This window comes from Ceratosolen solmsi, unplaced genomic scaffold, assembly GCF_000503995.2.
Source record: "Ceratosolen solmsi marchali unplaced genomic scaffold, CerSol_1.0 scaffold27, whole genome shotgun sequence".
NCBI lineage: Eukaryota > Metazoa > Arthropoda > Insecta > Hymenoptera > Agaonidae > Ceratosolen > Ceratosolen solmsi.
In genome coordinates this window covers 3,477,214-3,498,657 of record NW_011948426.1, presented here as the reverse complement: position 1 = coordinate 3,498,657, position 21,444 = coordinate 3,477,214, and the positions used below count along the sequence as shown (strand labels likewise).

General features: G+C 25.6%; 1 protein-coding gene across 1 annotated transcript in view; it reads right to left on the bottom strand.

The window, feature by feature from the left end:
• The window catches only part of nAChRalpha1 (nicotinic acetylcholine receptor alpha1), a 115,729-nt gene that overhangs the window by 28,474 nt on the left and 65,811 nt on the right, over window positions 1-21,444 (bottom strand). The window contains 1 exon segment of the mRNA XM_011500784.1: window positions 9,135-9,179. Within this exon segment, the coding sequence (XP_011499086.1) occupies window positions 9,135-9,179 (45 nt within the window).

Below are 21,444 nucleotides of genomic sequence, written 5' to 3'. Positions count from 1 at the left end.
ATACAAAGGTACTTTAGAAGGGAGTTGGTACGATAGCTTTTTCCCTTCCTGGCTTATTCTGGCGCATTTGCGGCTGTGTCGGATGTATTGCGATTCTAGTGACAATCGGAAGCTCGGAACATTGAAGAGACACTGTATTCCCTCTTATCTACCTCCCAATTTTCCTCTCTTCTTCCCGTTTCTTCCTCTCATTCTCTATCTCTGTCTCTCTCTGTCTCTGTCTCTCTCTCTCTCTCTCTCTCTCTCTCTCGCTCTGTGTCGCTTATCTGTCCTCTTTTCTCCAATAGACACAATGAAGCCAAGAAAATAAATACTCTCGGTTTATATGAATCTACTGAGACTAGCACTTTCAGGAGCAGACTGACTGGGGGGCAATTGTTAGTGACTAGTCAGCTTGCGGAGCTACAGGCCCAAGCATGTTAAATAGAAATAGAGTGCCTTTAGTTTGGCTTTACGATATAAAAAAAAATTTAAGCGAGACCTAGAGAATACTGCGCGAAAAGTCAAAAGTATGAAAGTCGCGCCATATTGACCGCAATTACTTTTCATTAACTTGACTAATCGCCGACATTACAAATCCCAGCATATTTTTATCGCATTTTTATAAGCAGTTACTTTATTTTATTCGCAATTTTATTAAATTACATATAACTAAAACTACGTAAAAATTAAGAGCATTTAAACTTGTCGTCGTTCTCAACTAACGTCATACCTTAATTATGACATTCGCATAAATTTGCGTAATTTTTAACGAGGTTATTATATATCATTACACATAATATATAACGTCTGAAGGAATTAATGTGACGAATAATAATCTTGAAATATTGTGAGAATAATTTTTCACCATCGTAGCTTGAAACATTATACGCATAATTATTAAGGAGAGAATTCGCAAGACCTTCGTTAATTTCGGATTATCGGTATATCTGCGGGACAAATGAAGGGATCCTGGATAGGATCCTGGATAGATTCAACGGTCAATGTGGTAAGTTATAAGGCAATGGCCTTAGGGCGAATGAACGAGACTAGCTAAAGTTGGAAAGGCTAGTAGCTATTAGAACCGAGGGACTCGATGATATCCCATCATTCTCCCTTGTGCTTTGTCTCTTTTACTCTAATGCAACAGTAATTTCTTGCTTTTTTCTTATCGACAAACTGCACTCGCCATTCGACCTATCCTCACAGCCTTGATATCCTTATTACTTTTTCTTTTTTCCATCTCTCCATCTCTCGCCCATCTCTCTCTTCTCCCTACCGCAGCCCCTTTTACTCTCCTTATTTATCTAAATAAATATATGTATATATGTATGTATGTACAGCATCTAACGAGGTATCTTTTTTTTTTGTTTTCCTTTAGTCATTCCACTGGGAATTATGCTCTGGAATTTATTATTTAATACTGAATCAAAATTGCCCATATCCAAGTCTATAACGTCTACTTGGTCTCAACTTTCTATCCGAAAATAATACTTCCCTTTTTATCATATTTTTTCACATCGTCGTTTTACATATCCAAGATGTATCTTGATAACTTTTTTCAATTGATATAACATTTATTAAAAATAAAATACAAAAATATTGCACAGATAAAATTAATACAAAGAATTTCAAAAATTTATTTATTCATTTACGGTAAAATTTTATTCATCTAATTATAAAACAATTTTCATGTACTTAATGATAACTTCTCTAAGATTTCGCACAAATAAAAAATACATAGTCTTATAAACAACGTTTATACGAAAGATTATAATAATCGTGTGAAAAACGTTGTTTCATTCGTTGATCTGTTATTATAAATTAACTATTATAAATAAATCAATGATATTCTTTATAATTTGTCTGTGCATTAATTAGAAGATAAAGATCCTTTTCTACTAAATACGAATTCTACTAAATTCGAACCATACGTTTACTATATTAAATGATGGTAAACAAAATTAGTATATAAATAATACACTATTTGCTATATGACTGTATAACATTGATAATTATTGATTAGGTTAGAGTTTAGCCTACAATTAATATAGTCTGTTATTAGTATTTAGTATTTGTTAAAAGTAGGAAGACTTATTTAAGTAAAGAATGTTATAACATCTGATGCTTTAAATACGTTAATTTTACAAAATTTGTTTTATAATAAAAAAAAAAAGGTATTCAATATAATTTATTTGTATGCGCTTGCAAATGGTTCGGTTATAATATCAATTCATTTTTATATAAAACTTTAATATCTTCGTTTTTAATTTTTTATAATAAATTAAAATGTCAAAAATTTCTTTGAAAAATATCAAGATCACATAGTTTGACATTATTACATATTATATTTGTTATTCCATTATTTCTATGTTTTGTTAAATATAAAATCTGATATTCTTTATCAGAGTGAAATTGACATCTTATAAATTAAAATTTATATATTTCTCAAATAATATTGCTAACATGTAATATAATAATACAAGAAAATCCAATTGCAAAATCGAGTTTGAAACTTCTGAACAAAGAAAAGTACTTATACGTTACAAATACTTTTAAATAAGCATTTTGCCAAATCATCGACTTGTGATTGAGTTATGCATCACCAATTCAAACCCTAATGAATATTATTTTAGATGGTACATTAATTTAGCAGCCCGCTGTATTAAAATAACAATAACAAAACAGCAAATGCTTAAAAATAGTAGTTATTTATCAATACTTTATATTTAATATTATTATTATTTATTATTTTTATTTCTTCTTTTTTACTAATATAAGGTTATATTTTTTATATATTTTCCACCGATACGAAAGATTTTATTTATTTGAAAAATGCTCCATTTTATCTAAATGAATTGCGCTCGGACGAGCCTTTACGTAATATTTTTAAACATAAATGTAGCAAAATGACAGTATAAATATCAAAGTGTATTCACGAAATTAAGGAAATTAATCAGCAAATAATTACTACACAAAAGAAGGAAAATTCATATATTAAAAGTAGATAACACAAGCTCAAATATCTTACAATATGGCTCATGCCAAGAACTTAAAAGTATGAAACAAAATAAAAGCAATACGTAAAGTTAAGAAATTTCCAACAAAAGAACTGGGTTACCGTATAATTATAATCTATCCTCTTTGTTTACCATCCTTTGTCGATTTTTTTGTTTTTCGGCCAAGCAACTGGTTATATGTAGACTAAAATATTTAAAATGTATTACTTTTAATATAAATTGGAATTTGTTTTAATTGCATATCAACTGTTATTATTATTATTATTTTTTTTTTTTTTTTTTTTTTTTTTGTAAAACAATTTGAATCGTTAAAAAATTGATTCTAAAATTTGATTATAAATAGTATTTCTCGTTATTAAGTGGGCTTGATTGAATGGATTTTATAAAAACGGAAAGATTTAAAGCGACCGATATAAATACAATTCATTTTATCACAATCTTCATAGAATATGTAAACAAATTTATTAAAAAAATCATGCGATTTTTATACATTCATCGTGACACCCAATCACCATAATTTTAGTCAAATTCTTTTAATATTTTTAAAAAATATGTTTTACAATGCTGAAACGTTGATATATAATTAAAATAATAAATATTAATAGTTTCTATTCTATTGGCCATTACACGTTTTGCATATTTATGCTCGTTCCAATTTAACTTAATAAAGTTTGTGAAAATGTATATAATTTCTTACTACTTTTACATAAAATTCATTGAATATCTTTTGTGTAATTTAATTTTTTCTTTAATTCAGTAAATCATATTATACTCAAATTCCTAATTAACTGCTGCACTTATTCTATACCATATTTGAGTTTACTATATTTCATTAAATAGTAATTATTAATGACTAAACAAAAGTCTTATTATAGAAATTACTATACAATATATATAGATTTTTAAGACTTGTATAGAAATTCCTGTCGCAAACTTTATAATTATAATAATGAGTTCGTACACATACAATTCTAACATAATTTGTCATATAGATATTGTAATTTTTAAAGTATCTGAAATATTAATATAATCGTATTTTATTTGAGAGCATAACTAATTAATTTTCTCTTGTAAATTGAAACTGAAAATGTAATTTAAATAAATTAAAGAAAATGGAAAATAAATTAACTTAATTGATTTCATTAATATGCAATTAATGTAACTATTCTTCATAAACGGTATAAAGTCTAACAATATTTTACGACAAATAATTGTTATTATATATAAATGATAAAAATTTAATAGAAGAAAAATAATTAATTTACTACAATTATATCTTAAATATGTTAGCTAATTATAATTTAGTATTTTGCTAATTTATTTGAATAGTAGCATATCTATTAATAAGAACTATTGTATATTGTTTATTATTTCATTTTAATAATAAATCATCTTCGTATTAAAGTACAAAACAGTTAATCAAAGCAGGCTAACTTTAATATTTATACACTAAATTGATCCTTCTTTAGAATTGATGAAAGCAACTTTTAATACATTAATATAAAAGTGAAATAAAACTGGTAAATTTATTGTTTATGTTTCACTTATTACCGGAAAATAAAGATAAAATATAAATATACATTTTCTTTGTTTACTTTATACTTACAATTAATTATATATAATTAGCATATTATCTAATATTAACATTTTAATTTAGTAATTTATCATGAATTTTAATTGATCCACTAAAATATCCCAAATATGTTCTGACATCATCAATAATTTTATCGTACTTACAATTCAAAATAAGCAATTATATGAAATTTCCGTTCAGCCATGGAAATGTTAACTACGCTAGGAAAACTTGATGCGTTACATCAACCAATATCAATTGTTATAAACTGTCAGAAAATTTACATGCCTTAAAATTATTGGCAGCAGAATATAAACTTAATTGAATTCATATTGTAATCGAAAAGTGTACAATTGAAATAAAAAAAAAATGTATTTATAATCTTTAAATAATACTGTGAAAATTTAATTATATACGAAAAATTCTAGGAATTTTTTTTTTTTTTATTTCTAATGTTCCAATATTGTTTTGTATTATGATTGTTAATATAGAAGAATTTCTATAAAACAACAGTTTCAAATCTCATATTGTTAGGGAATACGGTTATTTTTTTACAAGTAATTATAATAACAATGCTTTCTCTATAATTAACTTTTTTAATGTATCCATAATGTATTATATTATAATTATCCGAATTAATATATATAAATCATAAATGTTTTATAGCAATGCCATAGTAAGTCACTTATTGTGTAAATTAGATAATTTATTTTTCGAATCGCCTAATAGTTTTTTTCCAACTTTGTCACTCTTCCTAAGTTTGTTTATCACTCTCATAAATATACAATAAACGAATGTGTATTTTTCATTACTAAAATAACAATTGAGACGTGTCCGATAATTAGTCGACATATTTTCATTATTCATTCATTGCTATCTAGTTGTTGCTCTCACTTGTACTCTTTTGTCCTGTATCATTCTTCGTTGTTTATGTACTTATCTCTCTATTCTATTCTATTTTAAAATTTTTCTTCCTTATTCTATTTTAATCAATCAACTATCATGTTTTTTAGCTGCTTCTGATAAGTATTTGATTATTGAGCGAATGAAATATTTAATTTCGTACATTCAAATTTTTAAACAAAACTTTTATTATCGTATTTTTACTGGTCTAGTTTATTATAATTATTAGTTATTTTATTTAGACGGAATAGAATGAAAAATTTACCTATAGCCAAAACTTTTGAATATTTGTAAATTTAACTGTTATATTACAATAGATAGAGTATTTATACATGGTCATCTTGAAATGGATAAATTTTATAAATGCCAAACGAATGCTTCACCCTGTTAACCATTACTGAACAATAATTTATTTATTCTTAATTCATGAATATTTTAATAAATAATTGTAATATATGAAAATAGCTTGAAATATAATAGTATTGCTGATCGTATTATGAAATGTAACTAAATGCTTTTCAAAAATTATTCTATAATTGAGACTTTCGTATAAACTTTAATGAAATTAGTTTTTGATGGATATTTAAATTGAAATTACTTTAATACTGGCTTTATTTTATAAATCTTGTAGCCCCTAACATCAAATTATTTTCATTCGTTGAAGGAATTTATCCAGTCAAAGTGATTTTTCGCATAAGAGAAAAAAATCTTTCGAATGACAAGGTGGAAATAATCTGTAGAGTATAAGAAATTAATGAGTCCTTAATAATTTAATAATTTAATATATTGGATGGAAATATATCCCGATATTTTATTATTTTACCGATACTAATAATACTTAAATTCAGAAGAAAAAAAAAATCAAATAAACAATATTATTAAACAAGATAATAATAATCCTTTAAAATACATGTATTTTCAACGATCAAGTCATCCATTTGTTTCGTTAATTATAATGACAAATACCATTAATTAATAAGATACTTAATTTTGATTTAACCATTATATGATAATAGTTATGCGTAAGTGCGAAAAGCTCACGACAATATTAAAAAATTCGTTTGATATACGCATGAGAATGCAAAGTTATTCTGATATGAAATATTCAGAATGGTACTCATTGGGCAAAGAGGAAAATCCAACAGATCACGAATGAAAAGTCACCGGATTACAATGCTCGTAAATAAAATTCACAATTATACGAGGTGCATTGGGATTGAAATTCCCAATAAAACAAAAAAATAACAAAAACACAAAGAACAAGAATTACGGAGAATGTTAGTGTAACGGCTAGTGTAAGCAACATGAGTACTCTATGTCCTAATATCATTTGTAATTCGCGCAAAAGCGACGGTCCGATTTTATTATCAACATCTGTTATGGGAATATGCCAACACTGAGATTAAAGGATTGGATATCAGTGAGCTCCTAGTGTCGGACAAGGATAATCATCCAAACTCGGCGAGCGCACAGATGAACCAAGCCAAAAATGAAACTCCCGAGTCTCTCCTCGACCGAGTTATTCCTGGGACTATGTTTTTTATATGTCGATTTCACGAGGATAACGTAGGCTAAGCATAAAGTACAAAAGTGCCTCGTCAGGTGCGCCGATATCCGGGCCCTTGGCCAATGTCTCCCGATTCATTCTCGAGGAGACCTCGACGTGATTTTAATTCAGGTAGACAATGGACTCGGGCCCTCCAGGTCACTCTTTCACAATTAAAATACTTCGCTCCCATCCTTTCTGATCTTTCCTATAATTCGTGGCATTGCCCGCTGCTTAGCGAATGTGCGCCACTTCGTATCAACTTTTAATCATACATCCGGCGACTTGATTAAAAAGCTTGTGGCGTACGCGAATGCGCTTTCATTCTCGTGGCGCTTTGTGACGAACGAGCGAAAAGGGGTGTAAGATTGTAAGTAAGAAGAGCTCGGCTTTCACTGGAGCTTCTTTCATTTTTTTTTTCTTTTTGCTGCTTCTCGTTTTTTTTTCTTCTCTCTCCTTTCGTTTTCTTTCTATTTTTTTTACTTTACTCGGGATAAGGACAAGACACGATTCCGAGAACAATTACACGAGAATCAGACATTATTCTCGAACTTTTTATACGAGTATACGCATCTTTTTACCGTGGATAAACGAATGGATGTATGGATGCTGGGGCTTCGCCTATATGCATTTACGCATTTATAATGACAATAGTTTCTTCTTTGTTTAGAGTACAAGAAAGAACGCGGAGATATTTTGTTTTCCTTGGAACGCACTCCGTACATCTAGCTGTAACTCATTAACGTAAGTAATAACATTCCTCCTACATAAGCGACAAAATTCAATTCTTTTTTACTATTTTAATTTGAAATTCGGTTTAATATGAAATTTATTGCCATTTTTTTTTTTTTTTTTAATAAAAATTTAAATTCTAACTAAATTTTGTTCTATTCATAATTGATTATTTATTATTCTCAACACTTAGCGCTAATTAATGTACTTTAAAGTCCATTTGAATATATTATTATTTATCAATAAATTCAATGTCTTCGATATATTTCAACTCTTTAAAAAAAGAAAAAAACAAAAAATTCCTGTAAAAAAAAATTCCCATTACTACAAATGAATCATAGAAATATTCGTTGTATTATATTTAAAAAAAAAAAAAAAAAAACTGCCGAGTATATTCATAATTGACCCACAATATCTTCTAAGTAAATTCTAATTAATTATCATAAATTATTAACTTCTTAGAAATTGCTTTCACGAGGAAAAGAATTACCAAATTTATGGCAAAAAATGAAAGTATTATATTTTAATGTTTATAAAATCATAATTCCTTTTAATCAGCTAAATATTAAATATCTTATTCAATTATTTTTAATTTTATATGATATAGCAACATTAATAAACGATTGTAATGTTAGATATATTTCATTATAAATAAAACTCAAGTATCATTATTCGTTGTAGTAATTAGACTATTAATTCTCAAAGTTTCACGCAATTAAAATTTCAATAACTGCTATTGGGGAAACATGAGTGACATAATTTCCAAAATACATTTTCAATTTTAATGGAAACTTGGAAATTCGACCATCATAAAATGTTTTCACAAAGAAAAGTCACTTCTAAATTACACATGTATATTCATACATGATTAACATAATAAATTTCCATTCCAAAAAGAATATATATATATATATATATATATATATATATATATATACATATATATATATGCGCATATTTAATAAAAAAAAAATAAAATAAATAAATAAATAATTAAAAAAAAAAAAGGGAAGAAATGTACTTGTAGCTAGGGGAGACAAGAGTTATGTTCTGTCAAGATATCAAGCTATTAATGTCACGTAATAGGGATGTATATATCAGCAAATGATACTATAAAAATCCAAGATTTATTTTCTTTCAAATAATTGATAATTTTGTCGCAGCAAACTCTAAATAAGTTATTTGAAAATATTTATTCAAGATCCATTACAAGTGAAAAATTGACAAAGAAAATGGAAATGGCATTGGTAATTTTTTCTTGAAATATCCCGACGAGATTGTAGTAGAAAAAAGAAAGTACAGGTTTTCGTGGAGTACTTTGTTAGACATAAATATAACTATACAACATAATAGTATGCTAATTAGAAACATATAACCTTACCTGCTCCACCCAAACGTTCGTTGTCATGATTTGGTTCTTCAGGTTCTGAATAAAATAGAAAATACATAGATATTAAATATATAAGTATAGAATTTTAAGTAAAATTTTTTATACATATATTAAATAAAATAATTGTTCTATATTTCATCCATATTCAGTTTTAACTATTTTTAAAACAATAATTATTACTTGTAAAGATTAGATAATATTTTAAAAGTGAATTAAGGAGAAGTTATAAACAAATAAACTGTTAAGGTATTGAAATAGTATGATTATGAAATTTTATGGATTCTAAAGATTTTTAAATCCAATAAAATAGTATCGGTAACAATGAAGTACTAATATAATTTACTAATATAATACATATATATATATATATATATATATATATTATATATTTAAAACTGTACACCTTTTAAAATTTCATATGGATAGTACTCCATCTTTTATTAATTACGCATTATATATTTATATATTTAGAAATTAAAATGTAGTGCAGAAATAATTATGTAAATTATATAAAATTGTATAAAACTTAACCCAATTAATTATATATACTCATTTATTTAGCAATCATAATGATTATCTCGATTAAAAGTATTACTGCAAATATATTTATACTGTTAATTTTAAATATTTAAATAAAGAAGTAAACCGTATCAAAAGAAATATTCTTTTATGCTCAATTAAATTAATTTAAATCAATAGATAATTCGGAAAAACTATATTATCTTAAGAGAATTTTAATTTATAGATATAAAAGTATAATATTATGTAATAATGCACATAAACAGTGTCTTAAAGTATCAATACAAAAGATCTAACATAATGGGCGTGCATGTGTGCGTGTGTGTGTGTGCGGGCGCGCATATTTGCGCGTGTTTTTTAGTGTGCGCGCGCGTATTTGCGCGTGTGTTTGTGTGTGAGCGGGCATATTTGCGCGTGCGTGCGTGCGTGCATGCGTGCGTGTGTAAATATGTAAATAGTATTGAAGACGGATTTATAAATTTGTATTAACGAATATAATGAAAAATTCATAATAATTTCTAGTAATAGTGTACGTCTTTTATATTTGTCGACAAAACGTATTTGACGTTGATATCCTATAACAATTGTCCGTGTAAAACAGTTTCCGTCGAATTGAGAAGACAATCCGATGGACTTGTCGCGATCTTCAGCTACGAGAAACGATTCAAGATATCCTTATAAAGCCTGCGCATAGCTCCGCAGAAGTCTAGGACATTTTCGAGGTCGAATACATTTGGTTAGCTTGAGCTTCAGCTACCAGAATGGTGAATTAGTCGATAAAGCTTTCGGCGCTTTGAACAAGAGGTAGAAATACAGGAAGGTTCGGCACCTAACTGAGATGCCGTCCACGTTTTAAGACGATTGTCACTATTCGAAAAATCCCTTCATCATTCGGCAAACTCATTATTTTATTTACATTAAGCCACTCGCTAAATTATCTCTGCCTAATGTACCATCAGCTAACTGCTTTGGGCTGTAAATTTACTCACCCAGAGATCGTAAAACGTACAAAACGACTCACTGCTTAGTAAGTAATAAAGCTTCTGGATTGCACTGTTTCTTGGTCTTGTTAAAATCAGCATATCGGCTTTTCTCTTAAATCTCTTCTTATGATTTTACAGATTGAATGATAATTGGAAGTTCTACTACACAGTTACAAATTTATATATAATAATAATGTGATGAATTATACAATAAGTAGAATAAAGAAATCCTTTAACAGTGCATGTATATTTCGGCGTACTTAAATTAATAATAAAGTTTTGTATTGTCAAATATATGATATTATATTGCTATCATCCGAGTAACCATTTGCATGAATAAAATCGGTTTTCTTAAATATAAATTTATGTGCACTCGATTTTATGAGAAGCAGAATACATTATTTTAAAAATGTATTGTATTCCTAAACGTGAAATCCTATTTTCAGATTTCAGAACTATAAAAGAATTGAATTTTAATTCAAGTGGAATTTCAAGCTAAATGATTGTTGTGCATATTAGATTTTTTTTTTTTTATTCTCCAATGGAAATTTTGGTAATTAGTCGATTGAAAATATTACAGCATGATATACACTATTTTAGTGCAAAAGTATTTATGTACAATGTTTCGCATTAGTTATTTCCATGATGATCTATCGTTGAAAAATATAATTTTGTATTAAAAGCTTCAAGGAATTAGCCAGTTTGGTAAAATTTTTTAAAATCTTTTTTTAAAAACTTCCAGGCTTTTAAATATCTTGTATTCAGAATATGTTCTTCGTTGCTATTACATACTCGCACACGAAGCAATTTGCAAGCCATTTTACATGATGATATGAGCCACAACATCACACCGATGATCGCTAACTTTGGCAGAATTTATTCTTATACGTCGATTAACATTTAATATATCATGATAAAATATTTTAGTGTTTTAATGTTGTAATGTTAAAAAAAAAAAGAAAAGAAAAATTTCATCCATATTTTCTATTTATTAATTCTGTGATTGACAAAAATAAAAAGTTTCTTGTACCTTTTCTTAATAATTCCAAGGCCTTTTAAGGAAGAAATATTTTCTACATATAGACATGTTTCATTTTTCCTAAGACATTATTGTAATATGATTATATAAGACATCTTGTTAGTATTTTAAATCATATGTGCATGTGATTCAACCAAAAAAATTTTGTAAATAAAGTTTTTATTATATTTTAGTTTTTCTTATAATGAAGAACAGTTAAAATTGCTGGTTCTTAAGAATACATAAAATGTCACATGCTAGTAAAATAAATTTCCTAAACATATTTTTCACTTTATGTCTTTCTTAAAAGGATGCATCAACGCTACTATATTTTATCAGAGAGCAAATATTTCAGAATTTTCACTCCATAGGAGAGATATAAATTAAAATTCAATTTTTTACAATTTACATTATTGTATCTTAATCTAAAAATAAGAGTAAATCGTAAAAGTTATATTATTATTATTATTATTATTTTTTATTTATTTTTTTTTTTTTTAAATAAATAAATAATGTTTTCACTATAATTTGCAATACATTATTTCGTATGTTTTAAATACAGAATTTTATTAAAATATTATTTAAATTTTATTAATTTTATTAAACAAAATAATTCTATACAGAAAAATTAAAAAATTTTAACCATAACTTATTTTAACGACAAAAAATATAGGAAATTTTTATACTATAAAGAAACAGATGATCACATTTTTCTTCGGATAGTCAACTATAGAATTCATGGTTTTACTTTTTATTGAATATTCTCACCCTTCATTTTTCTAAAATAAAGTGATCTTAAATCCAGCACATAATAAAACTTTAACATGAAAAGTTCAGAAATGAAAATTTTTTATCAATTTTCTTTAAATTTTCAGCAGATGAACCTTTATTTTTGTAGAATTATGTGATCCAGGTATGAAAAATTATTTTTATTACATATTTGTCACCAAATTTCTAAAATATTCGACCTTCGTAAACACCGAACAACAATTATTCTTTCATTAAAATATTCAATTATTTTGAATAATTACAAAATATTATTTTCAGATAATACAATAATAATATAATTTATGTAGCATTGTTTAGGTTATTTTGTTTATAATCTTTTTTAAAATATTTTAAATTGATTAGAAGTCACGTACGAAAATTACTTTCAAATTTTTATTTGCAATGTTTATCAATGAATTTTTTAATATATGAAATATGCATAAATATATTACTATATTAATTCGGTTTTATACACATATTATCACTATCGAATTATTAAATATTAAAATATTTCGACATTGATATAAAATATATTGTCCACATAATATACCAATTATAGGAATTTTTCTTGAAAGCATTCGAAATGCCAAGTTCTTGTAACAAAAACTAATATTTTATAATTCAATTCAACTTTCATAATTAAACAACGTCACTACCTAAAATTATTCTGGATATACACGGACGCTAATAAAATATTAATTGAAATACTAGTTGCGTGCAGAAAATGTTAAAATTTGTTGATAATTTTCTGATATTCTTGAAGATAAACTTTAACAATCATAAATGATGAATAATATCGTTTATCTAATTGATTACTTTCTCTTAAAAATAATTGCTTTTTTAATCTGTTATGTTTTTAACTCGGAAAATGTAATCTAGTGGTAATAAAAAAGCAAAACTCAATAAAATTAGAAATCTTATGTGTGTGATCATGAAATACGTATCGAAAAAAGTTTTTAACGCGCACACAAGTTGCGCATGTTAATGTTCGTTTTATTAAGTTAAATTTTCACGGTAACGTAAGCGGTGACAACAGCAGTTGCAGAATAGCGTTACTTCGCTAGAACTAAACGATGTCTATGCGGTCAAGCGAGAGAGAATCCCAGTGATCCGAATTTAGCCGAAAATAGCAGATCCCATTATCTCTTCCTTTCTTAATTAACTTTATCAGTTCGAATCCACATCAATCACGAAGCTGTGATCATGGGATTATGCCTGAGAACCCTTTGGAAATTAAAAATTTAAAAGGAATGAATCTTATTCACAATATGAAAAGAAAATTAACGCCCTCTTTATGTGTCGCTCTCTAGAACAGTTCGTTTAACTTTCTTTAGACTAATTTTTTCAAAGGGTTTTCCATACTTTTTCTTTTTTAATCGCTCGATTCGCAGAACAGCACAAACTGGAAACTCTTGTTCATTTCAAATTTTCTTCTCACAAAAAGTATTGAGTGCGGTAAAATCTTAGACCAAAAGTTCAATATCCTCAATGATATATATATACATATATATATATATATATATATATATATATAGAGAGAGAGAGAGAGAGAGAGAGAGAGAGAGAGAGAGAGAGTGAGTAATGGTAGAGTCGATAATAGAAGAAAGCCAGAATGTATATGCGCCACAAAGGATTAACAACAAATTTAAAAATAAATTGGAAAGAACGTGCCAATTTAATACTAATTAAATAAGGAAAATTAATTTTATTTCAAACACATAAATTATTTAAGCTTGATTAATGCAATTCTTTACAATATTTAAACCAAATAAATGCCTTTTGCCATTTTTATTCATTTGACCTTTTTCCTTAAAGAAAATTTATAGGTGTGGTCAATTTAAAAACTTTTAATTATCCTTCATTTCTAATAGAAACACAGTCATGCCGCTCTATATTTTTAAAATGAATTAATAAAATATTTAATTATAAGGTTCATAGTGTTCTTTCTATTGGCTAATTTTAATATTTAATAGTGGTATATTAACTATATTGTACATTGTCAATACACAGTTTTGCATACATGCAAACGAAAGTTTAAATTTAAAAGATTAAATACTTATGTATTATTTACAGAAATAAAAATTAATTTACACAAATTTATTAATACGAGATATGTATGAACATTAATAGATAATTGAAAATAGATTGCCAAATTATTACTAAGCTATACAATTGAATAAAAAAAAATTAACATACAATTCTAAAAATACATTTTTATTCTAAGCATTCATTTATGCTTAAGAATTAATTACACACAGATATATCTTTTATTAAAAATATGTACGATATATTTCATTAAATGACGCTGCCTAATAAAAATTCTTTTAGGCAGTAAATAATTTGTAATTTCAAAAAAAAAATCATATATAAAATTAAATTCAACGTCTAAAGTATGCTTAATTTAAGGACAATTTTTCATTTCAACATCATACCATATATGTTTTTTTTATTAATTTATAAAGTAATAGATACGATGAAATAACAATAATCTCATATTTATTTAATTTGATATTATATAGTATAGATTTTTTATACACTATATACTATATATATTGATTAAGTTTTTGTTGTTTATTCCTTAAAATATATTAAATGCTCGTTTAAATTAAATTATTATCTATTTTCAATGGTGGCAGGATTGATTTATTACTTTCCTACTATCTTTCCTACTGCTTAAAATCACTACTAATATTAAGCTTGAATTTGATTCGGCTAAGACTATTGAGAATATATAAAATCTTCAGAATATCTATAGGAAGAATATATAATAATCAAACAGTGAATAAAGAAGTCGGAACTCAGACTCGTACTGCACGCCCCAATATGTATGCGCGTATATGCATGAGTATGCATAAAGAAAAAGGAGACAAGGACAAAAGCGATTGTCAACACAGTGACTGTTACAATATCAGCTACTTCCCGCAAGGAGAGTTGCTTATATAAAGTAAATATTTATACTGCAAATGCTTAGAGTTCTTCGGGAATGTTTGAAGTATCATACACATACACGAAATATATTTGAAAGCACTCCAATATCTGTTTGTGTGTGCGCGCGTGTGTTGTGTGCGTGTGTATGCTATGTGTGTAGCATGCATCCTCGATTGAAGGAATAAATATTTTTTACATTTGAAAAAACAATTCGCAACTATTTTGTGCTATAATCGAAGATCGAACTTGAACATAATTATGTAATTCTGCAAGATTAAAAGCATTTACGATGTACGAAAATTGCGAAATGAGTATGAGCTTCTTGTTAATACGCGGCATACGAAGGAGAAATTTACTCTTAGATTGCTTGAAATTTAATTACTTCATTATTTAATTGATATTAAATATAATATATATATATATATATATATATATATATATATATATATATATATATATATATAAATAAATGTATATATAAACAGATGATTTTCCGTTTTATCTATATCTCATCAATTAGAGTTATAAAAATAAATTAGCAAAATAAATAGTTTCGTGAATGCTATTGAACTTATTAAAAAGGTCAATGAAAAATATATTTCTTTTAACTTCTGCAATTAATGAAAAAATTAGTTAGGAAATATGAAAAGTTTTTATGACGAAAACTTCAAAATGATTAAAGTTTCTGGAAAATTAAGGTTAAAATTGATTAATTTTTATGTCGTAATTTTGAAGTAAACGAAAAAAAGGAAGTAAAAATTTTAAATATGTATTAGACCACTTTTATAATCACTATAATATTTTATATTTATATAAAATAAATTATGTGTAATATTCGTGAATAAAATAATAGAAGTGCTTAAGTAATAAATAGTATAATTCTAAAATCAATTGAAGATAATTGTAATAAATTCTATAATATAATGTCATATAACTCGATTATTTATAACATATACTTTGGAACAGTATTAATACACGCTTTAATTGTACATTTTCATAGTCAACATTTTCTGAACAAACGTACTCTATTAGTATTTATCTGCGGAGAGAATTATTGTTATAATTATGTGTTAAAGATTCCATGTAATATTATATATGTGAAAAGATACAATTTCTATTTATATACGTTACATAGTTATTAATTGTAAGAAAAAAGGAAATCTTTATTATCTGCTGTTATTCTAAAATATATTAATTAACATTTTGAGCTACAATTGCTATTGCTTATATTCATATTTAGGATTTAGAATAGACTTCTTCTTCTATTTATATTATGGCCATTATCATTAAAGTCATCAAAATTCCAATATCCTTACTTTTCTTGACATGAAAAGTCTAAGGATAAGCAGCAAATGCCTCTTGAAAATTCTTTCAACAATATATTAATAAATATCTTGGGATGAAATATTTAATGGAGGTATTTATCCTTGTTACCAAATATCTATTGCAATGCCTTGATTTTCGAAGTGCATTTGATAATATTTATATGACGGTCTAGAAAATTCAGATTACGATGAAATAGGCATGAGACCTGGTTTACTAAATAAAATGCGACGCGCTCTGAAGGCCTAAAGCCACGTCAAAACTATTCCAAGTCGTACGAGCCGACTACTCGCAGCTCTACTGCAATGAGCGACGAAAAGACATAAAGAAGAAAAAATGACTTCGGAGTGGAAGTATTGACCAGGCCAGAACCACCGCTCAAATTGATCTCTCACACAAGCTCAAATCTGGATTAAAGCCACTATCCTCGCGCTCACCGCATTTACCATCTGCATATGCGCGTGTTCCTCGTTCTCTCTTGTGATTGGATGGATACGCGCTCGCTGGTATCTCCGTACCTAGTTATGCGAAGAGCAATGAACGCTGAATGTTAAATATTCGCTTGCCCGTAATAATTTATAGAGATATTTTAGAATTACAATTTCTATAAACTGAATATTCGATAAGTTCATTTCAAAGCCTATAATTTTTCAAATATTTAAGCGTGCGAGAGAATTCCTTAAGGCGGCATTTTTATCCCTTGTTTAGATCCATTTAATATATATGTTTTTGACAGTATATCTAGCGTAAAAAATATAGTTTCGACGCGCAGGAAATCAATCGGCCATTTAAATAAAATTCAAATGATTTTTAAGTAAGGGTATATATAATAATATTTACAATTACAATGAAAATGTATATTTCCTTTATATAGTTTCTAATAAATCGTCTATTTTGCACTTTATATATCCAAAGATATAAGTGCTATCGCGATATTATTGTATTATGAAATTCAAAGCTTTTAGATGGCTTATTCGATTACAAGTTATCATTTATTTTAGAAGTTGCAACAGTATAAATATGTACAGTGTTCTAAAATTTCTCCCCATAGTTTAAATTCGATAATAAAAACTTCATTAGAATTTAAAAGGTTTTCTTTTAGCACATCACTAAATAAGGCTACTGATTTGCAATAAACTTTTCATTAATTTTTGTTGAAGTTATAAATATGAAATATTATATAATAAATTATGTAATTACATCGATAATAATTTATTTCGTTCGCAAACAAAATTCCATTTAGCACAATTGAAGCTCATTTAACAATGAAAAAAGAAAAGTATAATCAAATTTTTAACTAAAATAAATGTATACTAATGCCACTAACCAATAAAGTAATTCAACTTGAAAATAATTAAGATATAATTTACAAAAACAATGATAAACTTTTTGTCAATGTCTAATGATATAATAAATATGAAATTAAATATGAAATTAACATCGCTTGAAAATTTTTAATTATTTAATTAATTTATTTATGTAAATTTATATAAAATTACATTAAAGCTTAAATTATATAAATATTTTATATATATATATATGTATATATGTATATATGTATATATATATATATATATATATATATGTACGTGTGAATAATGTTGAGTACGAAATGATATATATGTTAAATAGAATCTAATAAAATCTATACTAGGAAATCGAAAATAAAAAACTAATATCAAACCTTTATAAATGTACATATCTATATATATTCAAAACTATATAAATAAAAAAAAAAAATATATATATATATATACCGACGAAGTTTTTTTTCTACAAATAGTAGTAAAAAGCATATATTTTTATATCGTCAGTCATTAATTTAAATCAGACCCCAATATTTCCTTGAATGCTCAAATATTTTACAAGCATTAAAATAGATAAATTATATTTCGAAAACTCTATAATGATACTTCTAGAGTGATAAAAACAACATGATATCACTTTTTAACACTACATTTTGTTAAATGTTACAAAAAATTTGAATTGTTTAATTATTTATAAAATTAATTAATTGATAAATATATTATAAATAATATATATATATATATAATTTCTTATTTGTGATGGTTATCGAAAAATGTAAATAAAATTACAAATATAATATGTATGAAAGAAAAAATAAATGATATTTAAAAAAAAAGAAGAAAATACCTAAAGTATGGATAATTTTATATAATCCTACAAGTTCTTCACGGGCATATAAGAAGCTCACTTACAATTTTATATTTATAGAAAAAAATTTTATATTTATGGTTAAAAGATTTTTTCAGTCGTTAAGCTTGCAGGATTTTCAAACTATAAAGGAAGAAGCTTATAACTAAAGTAAATTATTAGACAATAATAGAAGCGCTTTATTATTACAATGGAATTAAATTTTAATCCTATTTAACGCAGACACAATGTATCAAATATTCATGGATGATTCAACATTTAATAAATAACTGAATGCCGTTACGTATTTACGAAAATAATTGTTGAGCATCTTTTGTTTATTATACCAATAGAATTGATATCCTAATTCTAGCACAGTAAATGACTTTCTTTTTATATGGTTATTTCAATACTGTAAAAAGTTATACAATATGTGTGAAAACTTATGCGTGAAAGATAGTTTGTGTAAAATTTTGTTTTAAAAATATTTTACTCTTCCTTCAAATAAGTATATTTTTGAAAATGACTAAACAACAAAGGTAAACAATAAATGAAACAATTCTTGTAATTATATTATTTTTTCATGGAAAATATTAAATGAACTTGAAAGTTCGAAAAAAGATAAATGAACAATAAACATAAAAGACGAAAAATTCTGCACTTTTCAAATTTCCATCACTCCTGCATAAATAGAGGTTTCAATAATTTTAAATTTATAGCTTGTTCACTCGACCTGGAATTGTCTGCATCTATGATGTCGATGTATATGGCGAATATATGAATGAAAAGCTACTGGATTCGTACTGTAAAGTTGGTGATAGCATTTGCTATTTGTTTTGGACCGAGTGGCGACTTGAAAAAGAACTTCTACATACATCGATCTCCAAATCTTTTCATTATGATTTTCTCCAATTCACCAAAAAGCTTTATGCTTATACTTTTAATCTATAGATTTATTTTAATATAATAATTGAATGTATCGATTATTTAATATTGATATACGTATTTATGGGGTACTGTATGTAGTGAAATTTATTAATATCTATTTAGGCACACAAATTATCAAATCTCAAATTAAAAGAATGAAAATTTTGCAGTGATGTAAATTGCCAGGATGAATAGGAAAGGATATTATGAGCGGTTGAACGTTTGGCGTAACAAATATTTCAATTATTCTTATCGAATAAATTGTATTTATAATCAACGCTTTTGAACATTATACTGATATGAATTATCAAAACAGTTATAAAATTAAAAAATAGTCTATTTTCAGAAACAAAATGGTGCACAGTTAATGTTCATTGGAACTTATAATTGAAAAAGACTATTTCAATTAAGGAATAGGACTACATATTGATTTTTTTTTTTAAATTAACAATAAATAACGAACATTATCAAGTTCACTAAATCAATATAATTCAAATTATTTTAGTGAAAAAAATAAGGTAATTCCAAATGATATATGCATTGCATTACTTTTTCAAATATTTCTAAAGAATTTCATAATTATGTATAAAATAATATAAATTGCATTTAGAATTATACATAGTTTACTGTATTAATTCTAACAAATATCGAAATTAAAAACAACGGTTGTTAAATACATTATTTCCAATAGTACTTAAGCAGTATAACAAAACCAAATGTTACAATACATAAAAATCAATCGAATTAAATATCTAATAACATAATATAAAAATGTTTAATAATAAAAAAAATAAGATTATATTGTTTCATATAAATTTTTACAGATAGACATATGATCTTAAATATATTGACAACTTTAGGTTGCAATATTAGAAAGCGATATATACAAGTAAAAATACATTTTCCAGAGATATAATAAAACATTTTAGGAATTATTAAAAAATATGACTAAAAATATACAACCTTTCGAAGAAAAAAACTGTTCTTAAACAGAATTTTGTTCTGTTGGAAAAGTTTAGAGAATCTTTAATTTAAAAGAACTGCCTGAACAATTGAATTTACGCAGGGACCGATGAACATTCCGTGTATTTATTTATTTGATTAACAATGTCCTTTTTTCATAAATATTGTAATCATGTACATAACATTGATTGTAATGCATTCGTATATCCCCGTAAGTAATGAATTTAGAACAATTTGTATAAAATTTTTTAAATGAAATCGAATTTTTCTTGATCAATAAAAAAGTTTATCTAATATTTTTAGTCGATAAATTGTAAAGATTTTTATTAAGAAGTTATTTTAACTGTAATATATATATATATATATATATATATATATATATACATATTGCTTAGACTATTAAGCTAAATGATTAAAAATTATATCTGTGAAAAATTTTCATATTTAAAATCGGCGGCAACTTTAAAAATTTTTTTTTTTTTATTTGAAAGAAGGAAGTAATGTTTTTAGCATAATTTGTATTGAAATACTTTTTTTTTTTAAGTTTATTTGATTCATAATAAAATATTGTGATACCACTTCAAAATAATTTATTAAGAATAATAAATAAAACAAAAATAATAAATAAAAATTTAAAACAGTTAAAAAATTTTATATTTAAAGAATTTGCACAAAATTCATAATAAAAATGACTCCAGTTAGATGTACAAATTTTATC